General features: G+C 47.9%; 1 protein-coding gene across 1 annotated transcript in view; it reads left to right on the top strand.

The window, feature by feature from the left end:
* Positions 1 to 14,048, top strand: part of LOC133110064 (protein bassoon-like) — a 74,033-nt gene extending 59,985 nt beyond the window's left edge. Inside the window, exons 9-17 of the mRNA XM_061219932.1 lie at positions 450 to 2,562; positions 3,018 to 3,751; positions 3,815 to 3,916; positions 4,665 to 4,761; positions 5,411 to 5,542; positions 5,962 to 6,017; positions 6,393 to 6,594; positions 7,747 to 7,810; positions 12,833 to 14,048. Of these exons, the coding sequence (XP_061075916.1) occupies positions 450 to 2,562; positions 3,018 to 3,751; positions 3,815 to 3,916; positions 4,665 to 4,761; positions 5,411 to 5,542; positions 5,962 to 6,002 (3,219 nt within the window). The 3' untranslated portion in view covers positions 6,003 to 6,017; positions 6,393 to 6,594; positions 7,747 to 7,810; positions 12,833 to 14,048. The remainder of the gene's footprint in view (positions 1 to 449; positions 2,563 to 3,017; positions 3,752 to 3,814; positions 3,917 to 4,664; positions 4,762 to 5,410; positions 5,543 to 5,961; positions 6,018 to 6,392; positions 6,595 to 7,746; positions 7,811 to 12,832) is intronic.
* The last annotated feature ends 3,101 nt before the right edge of the window (positions 14,049 to 17,149 follow it).

The following is a 17,149-nucleotide window of genomic DNA, read 5'->3' as shown; positions in this document are numbered from 1 at the left end:
ATTTGAGGTATTTGAGTCCTTTCTTTTTTGGAATGATGAAACATATTATACGAGCAGTCTTATATTTTAAATAGCGTGTATTAACATCATTATTAACAAGCATTAGAACAGGCAAGCTTTCAGAATTATACGTTCTATATTTTGTGACCTGCTCTCTTTGATGTATTGAGCAAATTGCATGATTTTGTTCTCACCTCTCTTTATGTGAAACACTATGAACTTTCCCTTATTGGATACAATAGTGCTCAGATATTTAACCCTGAGGTTGATCTGTAAACTAAGGTAAACAGCTCATTAGTTTTGGCGCAAAATCAGCATCAGTCAAGAATAGCTAATTAAATGGATATGTATGTCCAGTATATTGTATTACTTTCAGTGAAGGAGTGAAGTCATAGTTGTATACAGCACATGAGGGTGGGCTTGCATACTGATGTGTTTGTGTTCCTCAGCTGATGGCACTGCAGCAACAGCAGAATTCATTGATGCGGAAGGTGAAACGGACCCTGCCCAGCCCGCCTCCAGAGGAGGCCCCGCTCCCCATCGTCACCCCCGCCCTGCCCCAGATGTATGCCTCGGCCTCCTCCCTGGGCCAGCGGGTCCCCAGGTCATCGACCGCCATCACCAAAGCCGGGCTCCTGAGCGAGCTGAAGGCCGTGGAGCAGGAGTCCACCAAGCTCCGCAAGCAGCAGGCCGAGCTGGAGGAGGAAGAGAAGGAGATCGACGCTAAGCTGCGCTACCTGGAGCTGGGCATCACCCAGCGGAAGGAGAGAGAGAAGAGGGAGCTGGCTTACTTGCGCTCCGTTGGGGATGGCCGCGACTATGCATCGGACAGCGAGCTCAACAACGTGTGCATGGCCCCCGCATCTGCCTTTGACCCTAATGGTCTGCTGGGCAAGCCCAGCGGTGCTCCTCTCAGCCAGTTCCCCTCCGATCAACTGGCCTCCGCCCAGTACTCACTCTCTTCGTCTTTCTTGTCTTATCAGTACCCACAGGGCCAGCCAGTTCCACAACCGGCCCAGCCCAGCCCCGCCTACCAGCAGATAGGCTTCCAGCCTCCGCAGTACCCCACTATCTCACAGGCTCAGCCTCAGCCCGGGACCTGTCAGCCCCACCCATCTCCCCCAACCCATCACCCTCAGGGGACATACCCCTCCCAAAGCTTCCCCCAGAGCCAACTCTCCTATCAGACTGACATGGGACACCCTAGCCTGCCTGGGTTCCAACCCCCATCGGGCCCCCCTCCATACCCTAGCCAGACCCCCTACCAGTCGAGCCAGGGACTGGCTTTCCAGCCACAGGCCGAGGTCCTCTCAGTTCACCAAAAGCCACGGCAGACCTCCTTAGCTGACCTGGAGCAGAAGATTCCCACCAACTACGAGGTCATCAGCAACCCCACTGTGGTGGTGACCACCTCAGCTCAAGACGGCACCTTTAGCAGCCCTTACACCTCCACCACGATGTCTAATATGTATGGCCAGTACCGACCCCCTGAGCAGACTTTGTCAGACCGGATACGCTCTGCAGACAGCCCCACCTCTGCCTACACCTCAGAGGGCCTTTACTCCAACCTGGAGCAAAACATCCCTCGCAACTATGTCATGATTGATGACATCAGTGAGCTGACTAAGGAGAACATGGGACAGGGCCCAGACATGCACAGTCGGACAGACATCCACGGGCAGCCGCCAAATGGTCGTTATGGGAGTGAGAATGGCCCCACCCGAACCATGCCCTACGGAGAAGAGCCTGAGTACCAATATAGCAGCAGCAAGACCTCCTCTGCTTACCACCAGCAAGGAACGGATCCACATGGCCGGGGTGGGGGATCCTCTTATTATTACGACGACTACAGCAAGCACCCCTCATCGCGGGGTGGAACCGGCGTCCAGAAGCACTCCTCCAAGAGCCTGGCACCAGCCGTGGTGTCATCGTCCAAGCGTAGCAAGCACCGGAAGCAGGGCATGGAGCAGAAGATCTCCAAGTTCTCCCCTATTGAGGAGGCCAGGGACGTAGAGTCCGACCTGGCCTCCTACACCATCACCACGCCGTCCGGTGGCAGCTGCACAGTGGTGTCGCGGGCCAAGAAGCTCGGGGACGAAATCACGCACGGGCTGAAGAAGAATGTGTACGACCAGCAGCGGTACTATGGGACGTCTAGCCGGGAGGCCCTGGAGGAGGAGGACCGCATGTACGGCTCTGGCAGGTCCCGCTCGACCGGTTACGGGATGGACAAGATCTCTTCCCGGGACTCGGGCTACCGGAGCAAGTCGTACGAGCGGGATACGGTGGAGCGGGCCCAGAGGGGCAGCCACAGAGGCAGGTCCTCCATGCGGCCCCAGCACTCGGAGGAGGAGAGCCCCCTCAGCCCTGTAGGGAAGCCCATGGGCGTCGGGCGGGCTCCCCCGGGGGTTGATCCGCATGACAGCCGCAATCAGTACGGCTCCAGCCATTCCCTGCCTGACGTGGACCACCACACGAAGGACGTGCCCCGAAGTCACGTCTACAAACCCGACGACCCTTACCTAGTGGACGATATGCATTGCGCTGTGTCTGACAGCGAAGGTAACTGGTGCTGAATGCCAAATTCTGCCTGAACTTTAAACGTACCACCCCCGCCCCCCACTTCCTGAAAACAAACTGCATGTCAATGTTGCATCCCATCCATCAAGGATAAAAGACATGAAATAAATGTGGGTGATGTGGGGTTTGAACTGCATGTGCCTGCATTTTTCAGTGTTACCGCATGTTGTGGTTTGTATTCGTATTTGTTGTGGACATTTTCATTTTTAACATTTTTTTACTTCATTATTTTTTCTTTTTGGACCTGCTTTTTTTTCTTTTTTTTTCAATTTTTTTTTTTTTTGGTTTTTACATTTGTGTCCAAAAGGCCTTGCCCTGCCCGCAATTAAGCTTGGCCCGTTTAATTTTTCTCTGCATGGCTTCAGTCACTGTGCATGACTTTCTCCCTGGTTTCCAGAACGGCGATTTTGACGGTAAACTGTTTTGGTTTCCCAAAGCATATCATTTGGGACAGGAGGAGACAGACTGGTTCGAAAAGCCCCGGGAAGCCCGCTCGGACAGGTCCCGGCACGGGGGCGGCGGCGGCGGCGGCGGCCACTCCTCGTCTGGAAGGCGAGGCCACGTGAAACACACCTACCACGACTACGATGAGCCACCGGAGGAGGACCTCTGGCCGCAGGAGGACTACGGGACCCCGCGGCACTCCTCCTCGCGGGAGCACAGGCACCACGGCGGCGGCGGCGGCGGCGGCGGCACCGGCTCGGGCGGGCGCCACTCCTCCTCCCGCCACTCCGCCGAGGACCCGCGCGCCCCCCGCTCCTCCCGGGGCCACGCCAAGGACTCGTCCGGCCGCCCGGACTCCCGGGGCACCTCGTCCACCATGCACAAGAGGGGCTCGTCCTCGCAGGGCCATCACGGGAGCTCGGATTACTCCCGCGACCCCTCGGGGCACCCGCACCGGCCGCAGAAACAGCAGACGCCCTCCGGCCGCCGGCAGGACGCATCCCGGCAGCAGCAGCAGCAGCAGCAGCAGCAACAACCGCAGCAACAACAACCGCAGCAGCGCTCGTCTGGAGGCCCAGCTGCAGGGAGGCAATCTGGCACTCAGCAGCAGCAGCAGCAGCAGGAGCAGCAGCAACCACCGGGGCAACAGCAGGGACAACAACCCGAGCAACAGCAGGGGCAACCGCAGGGGCAGCAACTAGCGGCGGCCGCCCAGCCTGCGCCCACCGCAGGGACAATGCAGCAGCAGCAGCAGCAGCAACAACAACAACAGCAGCAGCAGCTACAGCAGCAGCAGCAGCAGCAGCAGCCTAAGCCTGGACAAACCCAGGCCCCGCCCTCGGCTCGACAGCCACAGGCAGGCCCACAAGCTGGCCTTCAGCCCGCCCCAGTGGTGAGTGCAACCAGACAGGCCTGTTTAATGAGCTTCAGCACAATACTATGCCCCATTTAACCCTTGTGTAGTCTTAACATTCTGTACACTCCCCTTGTCCTAAGGGGAAAAAATGACTCGCCTTCACTAAACCCCCAAAATAAAGCAGCTTCATTGAATTTTAAACCCAAAATCTATTTTGCATGAAGAAACAACCCGTAACTCGTCACAAACTTTGTCATCAAATTTCAAGTTGAAAAAAGATAATTTGGGCGGTTTTCTCTGCTGTTAAACATAGTGGCGGGTCATTTTTTGACTCTTAAGACAACACAAGGGTTAATGAGGTTCACACAGCTGCCTTTGTAATGAAATTCGGGAGGGCATGCTGCTGTAGTTATCTTCACTCAGCATACTGTACATTTAACCAGCTTCAGCACAGCACGGGCAGTAACACAGCCCCTCTCTGCATGCTTCAATCAAAGATACGGTAAGTGAGTCTTTTTATAGGGGCGGCCTGTAGCGTAATGGTTAAGGTAAATGACTGGGACACGCAAGGTCGGTGGTTCTAATCCCGGTGTAGCCACAATAAGATCCGCACAGCCGTTGGGCCCTTGAGCAAGGCCCTTAACCCTGCATTGCTCCAGGGGAGGATTGCCTCCTGCTTAGTCTAATCAACTGTACGTCGCTCTGGATAACATCTGCCAAATGCCAATAATGTAATAATGTAATATAAAAAAGAGGCTGAGCTTCCAGAATTATCTCGCCACAGGCAAAGACCGAACCTGCCGCTGATGCCTCTAAGATCGGGATGAAGCCAGGACTCGCACAGGCCGCTAAGCCGCCCCAGGTTCCCCTGACGGGGATCGGTGAGTGGGCCTTCTCACACCAACACACTGGCTGCACTGCAGATGCAAATTCTACAGTCCAAAATATTGTGAATGGACATGAATGTGTATGTGCATGTGTGCAATACGTGTGTACAAGTCTGACACTTTCACATGCAAGCTTGTTTTCACATATAGCTCAAGGTAATGTGTGGACTGATGAGTGAAACTAGGTTGCATGCAAATGCTGAATAGATGTAACTTCGTGAAATTGGCTGATGCAGAACTGTGAAAGGGATGTGTGATTGCTGAATGGATCAGACCTGTTTGAAAGGGACATATTGGGGCGACATTGGCTCAGGCGGTAAGAGCAGTCGTCAGAGGGTTGCCGGTTCGATCCCGTCCTGGGTGTGTCGGAGTGTCCCTGAGCAAGACACCTCACCCCCAAATGCTCCTGACGAGCTGGTTGGTGCCTTTCACGGCAGCCAATCGCCGTTGATGTGTGAGTGTGTGTATGAATGGGTGAATGCGAAGCATCAATTGTAAAGCGCTTTGGCTGAAGGCGCTATATAAATGCCAACCATTTACACGCCACGCTGAATAGATAGATGAATGTTAAGGATTAAACTGATGTGTAAGCAGACATCCAGTCGCAGTATCCAGGCCTCAGGTGCAGTGTCCGTCCCCACAGGGTCGAAAGCAGTCCCCAGGCCGGGAGGAATAGGCAGCGCTGCAGTGCCGCCGCCGGGGGCCGAAGGCGACAGCGTCCTCTCCAAAATCTTACCTGGGAACGCGGCCGAGCAGGCGGGGAAGCTGGGAGACGGTACGTGCAGTGAGGGCGTACCGGGGGAATAATCCAGCGTCTGGCCGGACGTACACCTGACGGGAGCTGCCAGACACGTCCTGAACAAAACCCACTTTGAGTTTTTGTTTTTCTTCCTTTCAGGGAAAACGATGGCTGGCTTTGAATACCTTATTTTGTCGCATAGCCTGGCTACATTTGACTCGGAGGGTAACGCCTCTGTGCGAAATGTCTTTTAAAGAACTATATTAATCCCAGTGAGCAAACTCTGAAGGTGAAAAACACGGGGCCTGTGATTGGATTGCTGAAATGCTTCACTCATCAGAGAGATGCATTGTGATTCTCATAATTTATCGTTCTCTCCCTCCCCTTCTTTCCCTCCCTCTCTTTCCCTCCCCCTCTTTCTCTCCCTATCCTTCTCTCTTCGCTTCTCTCTCCAGCTGTCTCAGCTTTGGGCAAAAAGTTCACCTCTTTCTGGTAGACAGCAGGGTAGAGGGTGAGTGTCCTTCCTCTGTTTGCCTACGTGTGTGTGTATGAGTGTGTGTATGTGTGTGTGAGTGTGTGTGTGTTTGTGTGTATGTGTGTGTGTGTGTATGTATGTGTATGTGTATGTGTGTGTGTGTTTGTGTGTATGTGTGTGTATGTGAGTGTATGTGTGTATGTGTGTGCGCGTGTGTGTGTGTGTGTGTATGTGAGTGTGTGTGAGTGTGTGAGTGTGTGTGTGTGTGTGTGTGAGTGTGTGTGTATGTGTGTATGTGTGTGTGTGTATGTGTGTGTGTATTCTTTTCCATTAAGGAAGGTTTCAGAGTGTTAGACACACTGTGGTATGATGGCTTTCCTAATACTAAATGGGAACCTTTCTTTCTTTCAGGTTCTGTACAGTAGACATAGAGACCAATCTTGAGGCTTCGTACTGGAAAAACCTACGAACCCAGAACCCTGAACAAATCAAATACACCCAAACCCCAAACCCTTTATCCCCACAAACCGCTACAGGTTATCCCCACAGACCACCCCCGACCACACATTCCACCACAGAGAGAGAGAGGGAGAGCAGAGGTCAAAGAGCAGCAGTGAGTATTGAGTTCCTGCCTTTCGCATGCAAATATGTCAGAATTGCATAAATTGGCAGAACATTCTGTTACTTCTAGAAACTTCCATCTATCGGACAGGTGGCTTTGAATGGCTTTGAACCTTTATGAGTGCCTCTGAGGAGATGTTATGTGGGCGTGGTGTGGGGGAGGGAATGTTCGCTATGCAAGGTTGGTAGTGGGGCAACATACACTCACCGAGCACTTTATTAGGAACTTTATTCTTACACCTACTTATTCATACGATTATCTAATCAGCCAATTGTGTGGCAGCAATGCAATGCATACAATCATGTAGATACGGGTTGAGGAGCTTCAGTTAATGTTCACATCAACCATCAGAATGGGGAAAAAATGTCATCTAAGTGACTGTGGAATAATTGTTGGTGCCAGACAGGGTTTGAGTATCTCAGAAACTGCTGATCTCCTGGGATTTTCACGCACACTAGTCTCTAGAGTTTGCAAAGAATGGTGCCAAAAAACAAAAATAAATCCTGCTGACAGGAACGCCTTGTTAATGAGAGATGTCAGAGGAGAATGGCCAGACTGATCAAAGCTGACAGGCAGGTGACAGTAACGCAAATAAGAACACATTACAACAGTGGTATGCAGAAGAGCATCTCTAAACACACAATGCATCATAACTCATAGTGGATAGGCTACAGCAGTACAAGTCTAAAAAATAAGTCTGATAAATACCTAATAAAGTGCTTGGTGAGTGTATTTCAATGATAGGTGACTGGCCCCTGGAGAAATGCTGCACAACATTCTATAACCTGATTTTTTGGTTTTAAGACATTAATGTAATGTTTTGGTGCTCTTACATATGCCCTAGGTAATTCTATCAAGAAGTTGCATGCCTGTGTTGTCAGCATAGACAGCTCTTCGTAGGAGTAACATCCTACCACTGTATCATGTTTAAATGTTAAACGCCGACGCAGACGCTTATAATAGTCACTGTGAAGAACCCGAGAAGAACGCTGCCTTTGGAGTCGAAAGATTGGACAAAGCACTCGAGGCCTGGAACTGCTGTCAAACACGCACTGAGAACTCGATCGGTGAACAATGCGCGTGTTTTCACGAGTGGGCCGCATCCTGTGAACGCTAACCTATCATATTGCGTGTTCCCTACAGTCCAGCCAATCAGGAGCACAGATTCCAAAATGTGTGAGAGCATCATGGCTTCCTCCAGCAGGCAGTAAGTTCAAGCGCAAATTCACTGATGCAAGGGGGTGTGGGGGTGGATGGTGGTGAGGCCACGTTGAGGCTGGTTCTGCTTGAATAGTCAGTCATTGAAATGCTTATTGCTGCTGGCAGGTCATTTATATAAAATCCAGGGTGGGGGGGGGGGCAATGGGGTCCCAAATGGACAGATGCTGACACATTTTCCTGTCAGCTCATTTTGTGTTAACAGTGTTGCGTAACAACGAATGTCAGACGTCATATTTTTTTTTTACAGAGACCCTGTTGTTTTAATGAATATATACAAACACCCAGGAATTTTTTCTTTTCTTTTTTGTATTGTGAAATATTGTTTTTGAAGCCCGTTTATAGTATTTACATTCAGAGGGTTACATTCTCAGAGAGAACAAGTCTGGCAGCTCTGCAATGGTGTTGAATAGAGCAGTCAAATGCATAATGAAACCAAGGTGCTATTTAAAAGCAATAGGTATGAATGCAGTTCATCATCAGTGAAGGCTGCAAGTGTGTTTTGCTTAAGCATGCAAAGCACTAAAATGACTATAATCAAAATACCAATAATGCTATCATCATCTTTGTAAAGTTTTGTATATTGTCCTTTTCTAAATAAAATCAGTAAGTAAAACATAAGTAAGGTAAGGAAATAGCGATATTTTTTGTATTATTGACTGAATTACTGCATCTGACTACCAATAACAGAATATGCCTAATACTTACAATTCATTTAGAAATGCCAAACACTGTAGGTTATGCACTGTTTGCAAACTCATGATGTTGAATTTCCCATATTGCTGTTCAATATGTAGCACATTGCTGCTTTTGTGAAGAGCTGAATCAGCATTGTTTTTCCATTACATTACTTGCTATTTAGCTGACATACAGTTGGTTTAGCTGGTTACAGTTGATTAGACTAAGCAGGTCCCCCCTGGAGCAATGTGGGGTTAAGGGCCTTGCTCAAGGGCCGAACTGCTGTGCCGATCTTATCGTGGCTACACTGGGGCTTGCACCGCCAACCTTGCGGGTCCCAATAGTGTACCTTAACCACCACGTTACAGGCTTACCCGTGTTCGATTCCATCTCTAAAATTGTGGAGTACAGAGCCAAATCAAGAAAGACTATGACCTTGTCCAAAACATTATGGAGCGTACTGTACGTGAGCATCCTGAATATACCGCATAATCATTCAGATTCACAGACTAAGTGTTAAAAACAAAAGTTTAACTGAAGCTGTCCCCATTGTGTCAGTGCAGGTTTTAGTGCGTACGCTGTGCATCCACTGCGCTGTACATCCACTGTGCTGTGTGTCCACTGTGCTGTGTGTCTCTGTGCTGCATACACTGTGCGTCCACTGTGCTGTGCATCCACTGTGCTGTGTGTCCCTGTGCCCCCTCCCTGCCTCCCAGAATCCATCACTGCTTTGCTGGAAAAGGTCAAAGGCTAGAGGTTAAACCTCATGTCACGTGACTGCTGGCAAGCCAAAATAGCCTTTCACTCCGGGGCTAATTGGGTCAGGCAGAGTTTATTCTCCTGTAAATGGAACAGGAGGAAGTGCTGGCGTTAATACCCTAAAATACCCTCACACCTGTATACAGTGTACACCTGCAGAACTGAGGACCCGGGGAGCTTGGCCCGGTTTCGGTTCGGCATCGTACACCTCCGCCCCGTTCTCGACTCCGGTCCAGGAACGCCCGCTCTCGGTCATTCAGTATGTTTCAGCACTTACGGTATGTGATTCATTTAGGCCGGTGATTGGCCGCGGTCCCATGTGCCTTGTTTGCAAGGCTTGAATTGGCTGCTGATTTAAAGGGGGGGGAAGAAAGAAAAAAAAACTTGCAGCCACTGCAGCCCGCCAGGACTGTTGATTGATGGCCCCTTCCCCTTAGCGTTTAAAGACTCTCCGCTGCGTGTAAATCCACATGCCTGGACGCTCTTTACTGCGTGTGAAAGCCACACGATTGTGTTACAGGCCCTAGGCGCCGTGCCCTCGAACACGTAAGAGCCCCGGTGTAACAGGAGAAACAAGGAGACGTGCGACAAGTGCTCCTTTCCGTGCAGCTCCGGAGTCTGTCAACGAAGGGAGCCTATAGGAGAGGCACATGCCACATGCTCTGACCGAGCGCTTTATTAGGAACATTTTTACTTTGTTACACCCACTTATTCATGCGATTATCTAATCAGCAAATTTTGTGCGGTGGCAATGCAATGCATACGATCATGTAGATACGGGTCAGGAGCTTCAGTTAATGTTCACATCAACCATCAGAATGGGGATAAAATGTAATCTAAGTGACTAGGAATGATTGTTGGTGGCGGACAGGGTGGTTTGAGTATCTCAGAAACTGCTGATCTCCCGGGGTTTTCACGCACACTAGTCTCTAGAAACGCCTTGTTAGTGAGAGACGTCAGAGGAGAATGGCCAGACTGGTCGAAGCTGACAGGAAGGTGACAGTAACGCACATAACCACACATTACAACAGCGGTATGCAGAAGAGCATCTCTAAACACACAATGCATCATAACTCTAAGTGGATAGGCTACAGCAGTAGAAGTATAAAAAATAAGTCTAATAAATACCTAATAAAGTGCATGGTGAGTGTATGCTTTTCACTGTGTATAACATTACAACACATCTGCATTATTTACTGTATGTATGTCACACACACATTGCATTCTCTTTACTGTGTATAAATCCACATCCCTGAACTCTTTTCTGTGTGTGTATGTGTGTATGTGTGTGTGTCTCACCTTTTGTGTGTGTGTGTGTGTGTGTGTGTGTACTGCATGTACTATAGACGTTGCACAACTGAATGCTCTTCACTGCATATAAACCCCAGCCCGGACCCTCATAAGGGATATAGATTCAGGGGTCTCTGATATAGATTCAGGGGTCTCTGGCAGCAGGGATTAAATTAAATCTAAATCAGGGTTGTACCATGGTGGGGTATGGCTTCTGTAGATCAGTGAATATGAATACACACACACACACACACACATTGCACTCACATACATGCATACACACTTAAACACTGTGCAGTACCTTCGCATCATATTTGCACAGACATGTACCAGACACAAATGTTCAGAGATACATGCACTCGCTCATGTGCACGCACACACACACACACACAGACATAGTTTGTGAAAAGGAGGGGGGGGGGGATTGCTGTTAAAGAAAATACCCAGGTTGCTATGACAACCATTCACCATTCAGCATTTGGAATTTGCTCCAGAATTTCCATTTGACAAGTGTTGTGATTATGTAACAGAAATCTGCTGTTCCCAGTATTCATTCTTCTCTGCTGCCCTCTAGTGTTCACATGCAGTGATGCGTTTGCTCTTGCTTTGGGTTCACACATTCCGGCTCAGTGGCTTAGCCATGAGCAAAGCTGTTGTGGTTTACACCACTATTTAACAGCTGAAGGTGGCTTACAAGGTAAAATACTGTAGCCTGTTTTTGGTCACACTGCTAAATTATTGCCAGAAACATCTGAATGCTGATTAATGTGTGTGTGTGTGTGTGGTATTGGAGTATTTGTATTTGGACAGTGACACTATTTTTCTTTTGGTTGTTTTGACTCTGTACTCTAGCACATTATATTTGAAATGTAACAATGTGAAATTACAATGCAGATGTTAGCTTTCATTTCAGGGAATGTACATCCATATCATGTTTTCTGTGTATGAATTATTATATATATTTTTATTTTCATACATAGTCCCTCCATTTTAGGGGATAAAATGGAATTGGACTCCCCACGATGTTAAAGGCATGCTATGCAGAATTTATTTCTTCCTTGCTTTGCTCCTGTTGCTTATGCACAAAAAGCGTCTATCACCCATTCTCAACCCCTCCTACACCACCAAGATCATTCTGGCTCATGTTTTGGCTCGCTCTGTTGCAGAGCACTCTGTGCAGTGATGAGTAAGAAAACCGCAATCAAGCCATTTAGCTATCCTTTTAACTGAGGTTACTCGTGTTTGTAATTAGTTATAGTTAGTAGCTAGCCTACAGCTAACCAACGCTAGCAGCTGTGGATTTCACTCTCTCGCCTGCCAGGAAGGAGCACGGTTCTATAACATAAGTACGCATACTCGGAAACACATCGCACATTCGCTTTTCTTTTTATCAGACGTCTCAAGTCTTTTGAAAGTCCGGGAGTCTTTTGGATTTAGGCATGAGCTCCCTGCCCAGGAGAGGAAATAAGCCGGTAGAATCTCCTGGAAATATGAGCAGTAGTACTGTACAGTCAGTGGGACAGTGCTATCATGGCCAGCCAGCTTATGTATAAACCTGAATTTAGTTAGTTTATAATGCGGCAGCTAATTAATGTTACCAAAAGCTGGCCAGCTTCTTGATTAATGGTTAGCCACCAAGGCTAATCTCTCATCACTGTAGTAGCCAATCCATACACGTCTCCTCTTGTCCTCCTCCTTTTATTGGATCATAGAGTGCATGAGGTCAGTGTGTTGGACACACGCTTTTCAGATACAGCACAGAAATAAACAAGGGCCACGCCCAGAAGCAGCCCTAGGGTTTTTTTTAGAATAACAAATACAAGCAGAGAAGCAGAAGCGAACACAGACACAGGTTGTCAGTGTATCATAGTAATGACTGAGGATGTTTGTTTTATAATATTTTCAAGGTGAAAATCCTGCATAGTATGCCTTTAAAAAGTTACTTCCACCCCATGATGGCCTGCATACCCTGCATTGACATGTCTTTGGCCCCCATGTTGAGAGACAACAACAACAGACTCCAAATGCAAATTCCACACCAAGAATCAAAACATCACCTAGTTGTTTTGTTGGCTTTCTTGTGCATGAAATTATGATGCAAGAACACACAGTTGGCAAGGAAACAGCTGAGCAGCTAATTGTCCAATTATGTTTTGTGTCCCTCAATGGCTGATAGATTTGTTTCAGGTATGTATTATCTAACAGGTGTGCTTTACTGCAGGGATAGTTAAGAGGTGTGTTTTTCTGCAGGTGTGTTCCCTCACGGATCTGTTCTGTCACACAGGTGTGCATGTGATCCTGCTGATCTCGGATCTGTCCTTTCAAACGTAAGCCTGTTGCCAAGGAAACTCTACATCTGACTGAGGCATTGTGGGGAAGGAAGGGCTCACTGGAGGACTGCGTTGGAGGTCCATGGAGGACAGGTTGTGTGGAGCGTGTGTTCTCTGCGGAGTGCACGACCGCCACTCTGGATCCCTGACTCCAAACGTGCCTGCTCGACTGGCCACACACATTCCCCCTCTCTCCAGATTTAACCCCAAAAGAACCGCCATCTCTCCCGCGGTTACACCAAAAATGAAATGCAATCTCCCCTCTTTCCAGATATTAAAGCCTAAAATTCAAAGCAGTTCCCAGGTTTTTCTAGTACTAAAAGACGTATCCTGTTGTGAAAGCACTTCGGGAAAAAACAAAAGAAGCAAATAATAATAAAAAATAAAAAAATAAAAAAAGATAATTGTAAAGAAAACAAAAGAAATCCTTACTCTTTGCTGGGTGACTGTTTTCTGTGTACATTCCAGAGAGGAGAGTGCAGGAACTACATCAGTACCCAACGCTTCTCATCTCCCAATGGGAAATCACATGAACATTACACACAAAAACAGGAAATGACATCAGACCTGGCCATGGGACTGGAGGCGGGAGGGACAGTGGTCAGGCTTCATGTTTAGCCATCTCAAAGCCATGCTGAAACCAGGGGTACTAGGTCTCCGCATTTATTTCTGTACGTCTCTCATTATGAGTTTCTTATCATTTGCCTGATATTCTTTCACTGAGGAAAGAAGCAGCCTTAATCATTCTTTTTTTTTTTTTTTTTTTACTAGTATTGTATACCTCATATATTTTTATAATCCATATTCCCCCGACCTACTTTCTTTGCACAACTGTATACTACCGTATGGATCTAAGATTAATTAGAATACAGACTGATTTAATTTTATTTATATTTCGGGGAATTCCTGTTTGATTTATTTGATTTTTTTTGGACATTATTTATATTTTCATTTTCAATCATCACAATTATTTTATTTATTATCAATATCATCGTTCTTGTAATTGTTTTTTATTATAATTTAAGGCGATCGGTGTCCGATGGTGAAGAGCACAATACTGTGTTGTTTGTAATACTGAGGCTGTGTGGCCTCTGTCACTATTTTACATACCTTTCCACTAGGGGGAGCACTGCACTAAAACAGGAACAGGAAGTCTCTGCGCTGAACGCACCCATGACCTACAGCAGCCTGCATGCGTGTCGTCAGCACACAGGCGCGGTACCACGCCCTCGCTGAACCCACGCACAACATTATCACAGCCTCTCTGGAGAATGTGCTGCCAATGTTGTGCCACTGTTTTCAGTGACCCGTCCAGACCACACCTCAGCCAGAGTCCGCAGGCCAATCGACTGGGTGGTTGTCATGGAGATCATGGAAATGTTGGGGTCAGGTTCCACCTCCTGTTTTTTTGCAGTGTTGTGCAAAACCCAAAACCCAAGTCTGTGTGCATACACACACACACACACGTGCATGGAAAGACGCAAGCACGCACACACACACACACACACATACACACACACACACACACACACACACACACACACACACGCATGTCCCTGTAGTTGTACGTCCTCTTGTGTGTGCTTCCCAAATCTAAAAACAACAAATTATGAAATAACCAAGCTGGGCAGTGGAAAGCGTTTTCATTTCAGATGTTCTATGCAATGATTCATTTTGAAACAGAAAAACTGTTAATATTTATTACCATTATCAATGATATGTTTAAGAATACAAATAAATTGTGTTACTGAGAATTTAAAAAAAGTGGATATAAACTTGTTTGTATTTAGCTACTTGTATGTATGGAATTGAATTACTGACTTAGATTTTTTTATGGTAGCGGCATGTTGAAGCACCACCCTCTACACTGGGGGATTTGTTGCCAAAGGCTTTGCTCTGTACATCCTCATTTCAGCCAATCAGCCTTTAGCATGAGCTGCTGGGTCTCCACCCCCTTCTCTCTCTCATCCTATAGCATGAGTCTCAGAGTCTCCGCCCCCTTCTCTCTCTCATCCTATAGCATGAGTCTCAGAGTCTCCACCCCCTTCTCTCTCATCCTATAGCATGAGTCTCAGAGTCTCCGCCCCCTTCTCTCTCTCATCCTATAGCATGAGTCGCAGAGTCTCCGCCCCCTTCTCTCTCTCATCCTATATCATGAATCTCAGAGTCTCCGCCCCCTTCTCTCTCTCATCCTATAGCCTGAGTCGCAGAGTCTCTGCCCCCTTCTCTCTCTCATCCTATTGCATGAGTCGCAGAGTCTCCACCCCCTTCTCTCTCTCATCCTATAGCATGAGTCTCAGAGTCTCCGCCCCCTTCTCTCTCTCATCCTATAGCATGAGTCACAGAGTCTCCGCCCCCTTCTCTCTCTCATCCTATAGCATGAGTCGCAGAGTCTCCGCCCCCTTCTCTCTCTCATCCTATAGCATGAGTCGCAGAGTCTCCGCCCCCTTCTCTCTCTCATCCTATAGCATGAGTCTCAGAGTCTCCGCCCCTCATATTGTTGATCTGCTGCTCAGGCAGTTGTTAATTTTCTCCAGTGTGGTCCCGTGAAGGGGTGTTTGTTCTGTGCAATATGGCTGTGCTTGTACTGTGTTTTTCTGCTGTTCAGTTCAGCCCTGCTAGCAAAGTGTGTTTATGCTGTGCAGTACAGCTGTGCTAGTGCAGTGTGCATGTTCTGTGCGGTAGTGCTTTGTTGACACAGCACAGCTACGCCGGGTTCAGTGTGTTTACGCTCTGCAATATGACTGTGTTGCCACACTGTGTTCGTAGTACTGTGCAGTACAGTCTGTCTGTGCTTCGCAGTCGAGTTGTACCCGCAGTGTTATCGTTTGTGCTGTGCGGTGTGAGCAGAGGACTGCCTCCCCTGCCTTCACCAAAACCCACCGAGAGGGAAGGAGCAGATACAGGGGGAGAGATAGCAGGAGCCAGGAAACAGCCGATCCTGGCCGTACTGTTAACCGTATTCGTGTGAGAATACTGAGCAGTGTCACACTGCAGCTCAGCTCATGTTGTTCTTAGAGACCTCGTCAGTTATCGCTTATTAACACCACTCAACAAGAGAGAGAGAGAGAGCTGTGCCGTACAGCCAACATAGTCAGATCAGTGGGGAGCGCAGGGTGGGACTCAAACAGCAAACACAGCACTCTCTTCCAGTCTAAGAGTGTTCATGGCACAGTTTCTTTCTGCGCAGTGTGGGAACCAGTGTGACTGTGCAGTACAGAAACACACACAAACAGGGGTGACTGTGCAGCACAGAAACAGGGGTGACCGCAGCATAGAAACAGGGGTGACTGTGCTGTACAGAGACAGGGGTGACTGTGTTGTACAGGGACAGGGGTGACTGTGCTGTACAGAGACAGGGGTGACTGTGTTGTACAGAAACAGGGCTGACTGTGCTTACAGAAACAGGGGTGACTGTGCTGTACAGAAACAGGGGTGGCTGTGCAGATCAGAGGTGACGTTCCAGGCAGCCCCACAGAGATGGTTTCACATCATTTCCCCCCCATTCCTTTATTTCATAACAGGTGCATGAGTGAGCGATGTAGAATCTCACTGTAAATAGCAATATTTTGCTGACTGTACCTTCCGTACAGGGCAGAGACCTGAAAGATGATATGAGGGCCAAAATGTGCCCCCCCCTCCCCTCCCAACACACCCACACATGCATGTCCCCCCCCCCCCACACACACACTGGCACTCTTTTTGTGTATAAAACTACTCAAACAAGCATTGTGTATGTGGCTCGTTTCGACTGTTGACGAGTAACTTTGTATCCAGAAACATATTGCTCTCTGTGGAGTTTCTATACATGTGGTGTTTGTAAATGAGAAAAAAAAAAAAAAAAAAACAGTTCCTGAATTAAAAACTTGTCCTGGCTTCCATGTTATTTGTGGGGAAAGGGCCAGATGTGGATTGTAAAATAAGTGAATAAATAAAAAAAAAGGAAAATGAGACTAAAAATAAAAATGGAAAGACAAATATTTGAAATGGGAAAAAAATTCCATTGACAGGTGTGAGAGCAATGGGCTTGCTCCATGTCTCTGTTGTGAAAGCGTGCGTATTTTTCACTGTATTCCTGTAAACAGTTGTAGTAAACCTCGGTGCATCATGTCCAGTAATGTGATTAATGGAGATACTGACCCTACGAAACATTTCCACTGAGGAAGAATAAAGAGAATGAAAAGTGATGTTTTTCTCTGGCGTCTTGAGTCTGTGGAGAGTGAGAGAAACAACCAAATGAGCGTATCCACTTTCACATATTACATTACATT

The sequence above is a fragment of the Conger conger genome, chromosome 14 (genome assembly GCF_963514075.1).
Source record: "Conger conger chromosome 14, fConCon1.1, whole genome shotgun sequence".
Lineage (NCBI taxonomy): Eukaryota > Metazoa > Chordata > Actinopteri > Anguilliformes > Congridae > Conger > Conger conger.
The sequence above is the reverse complement of the archived record's forward strand: the minus strand, read 5'-3'. Positions and strand labels throughout refer to the sequence as shown.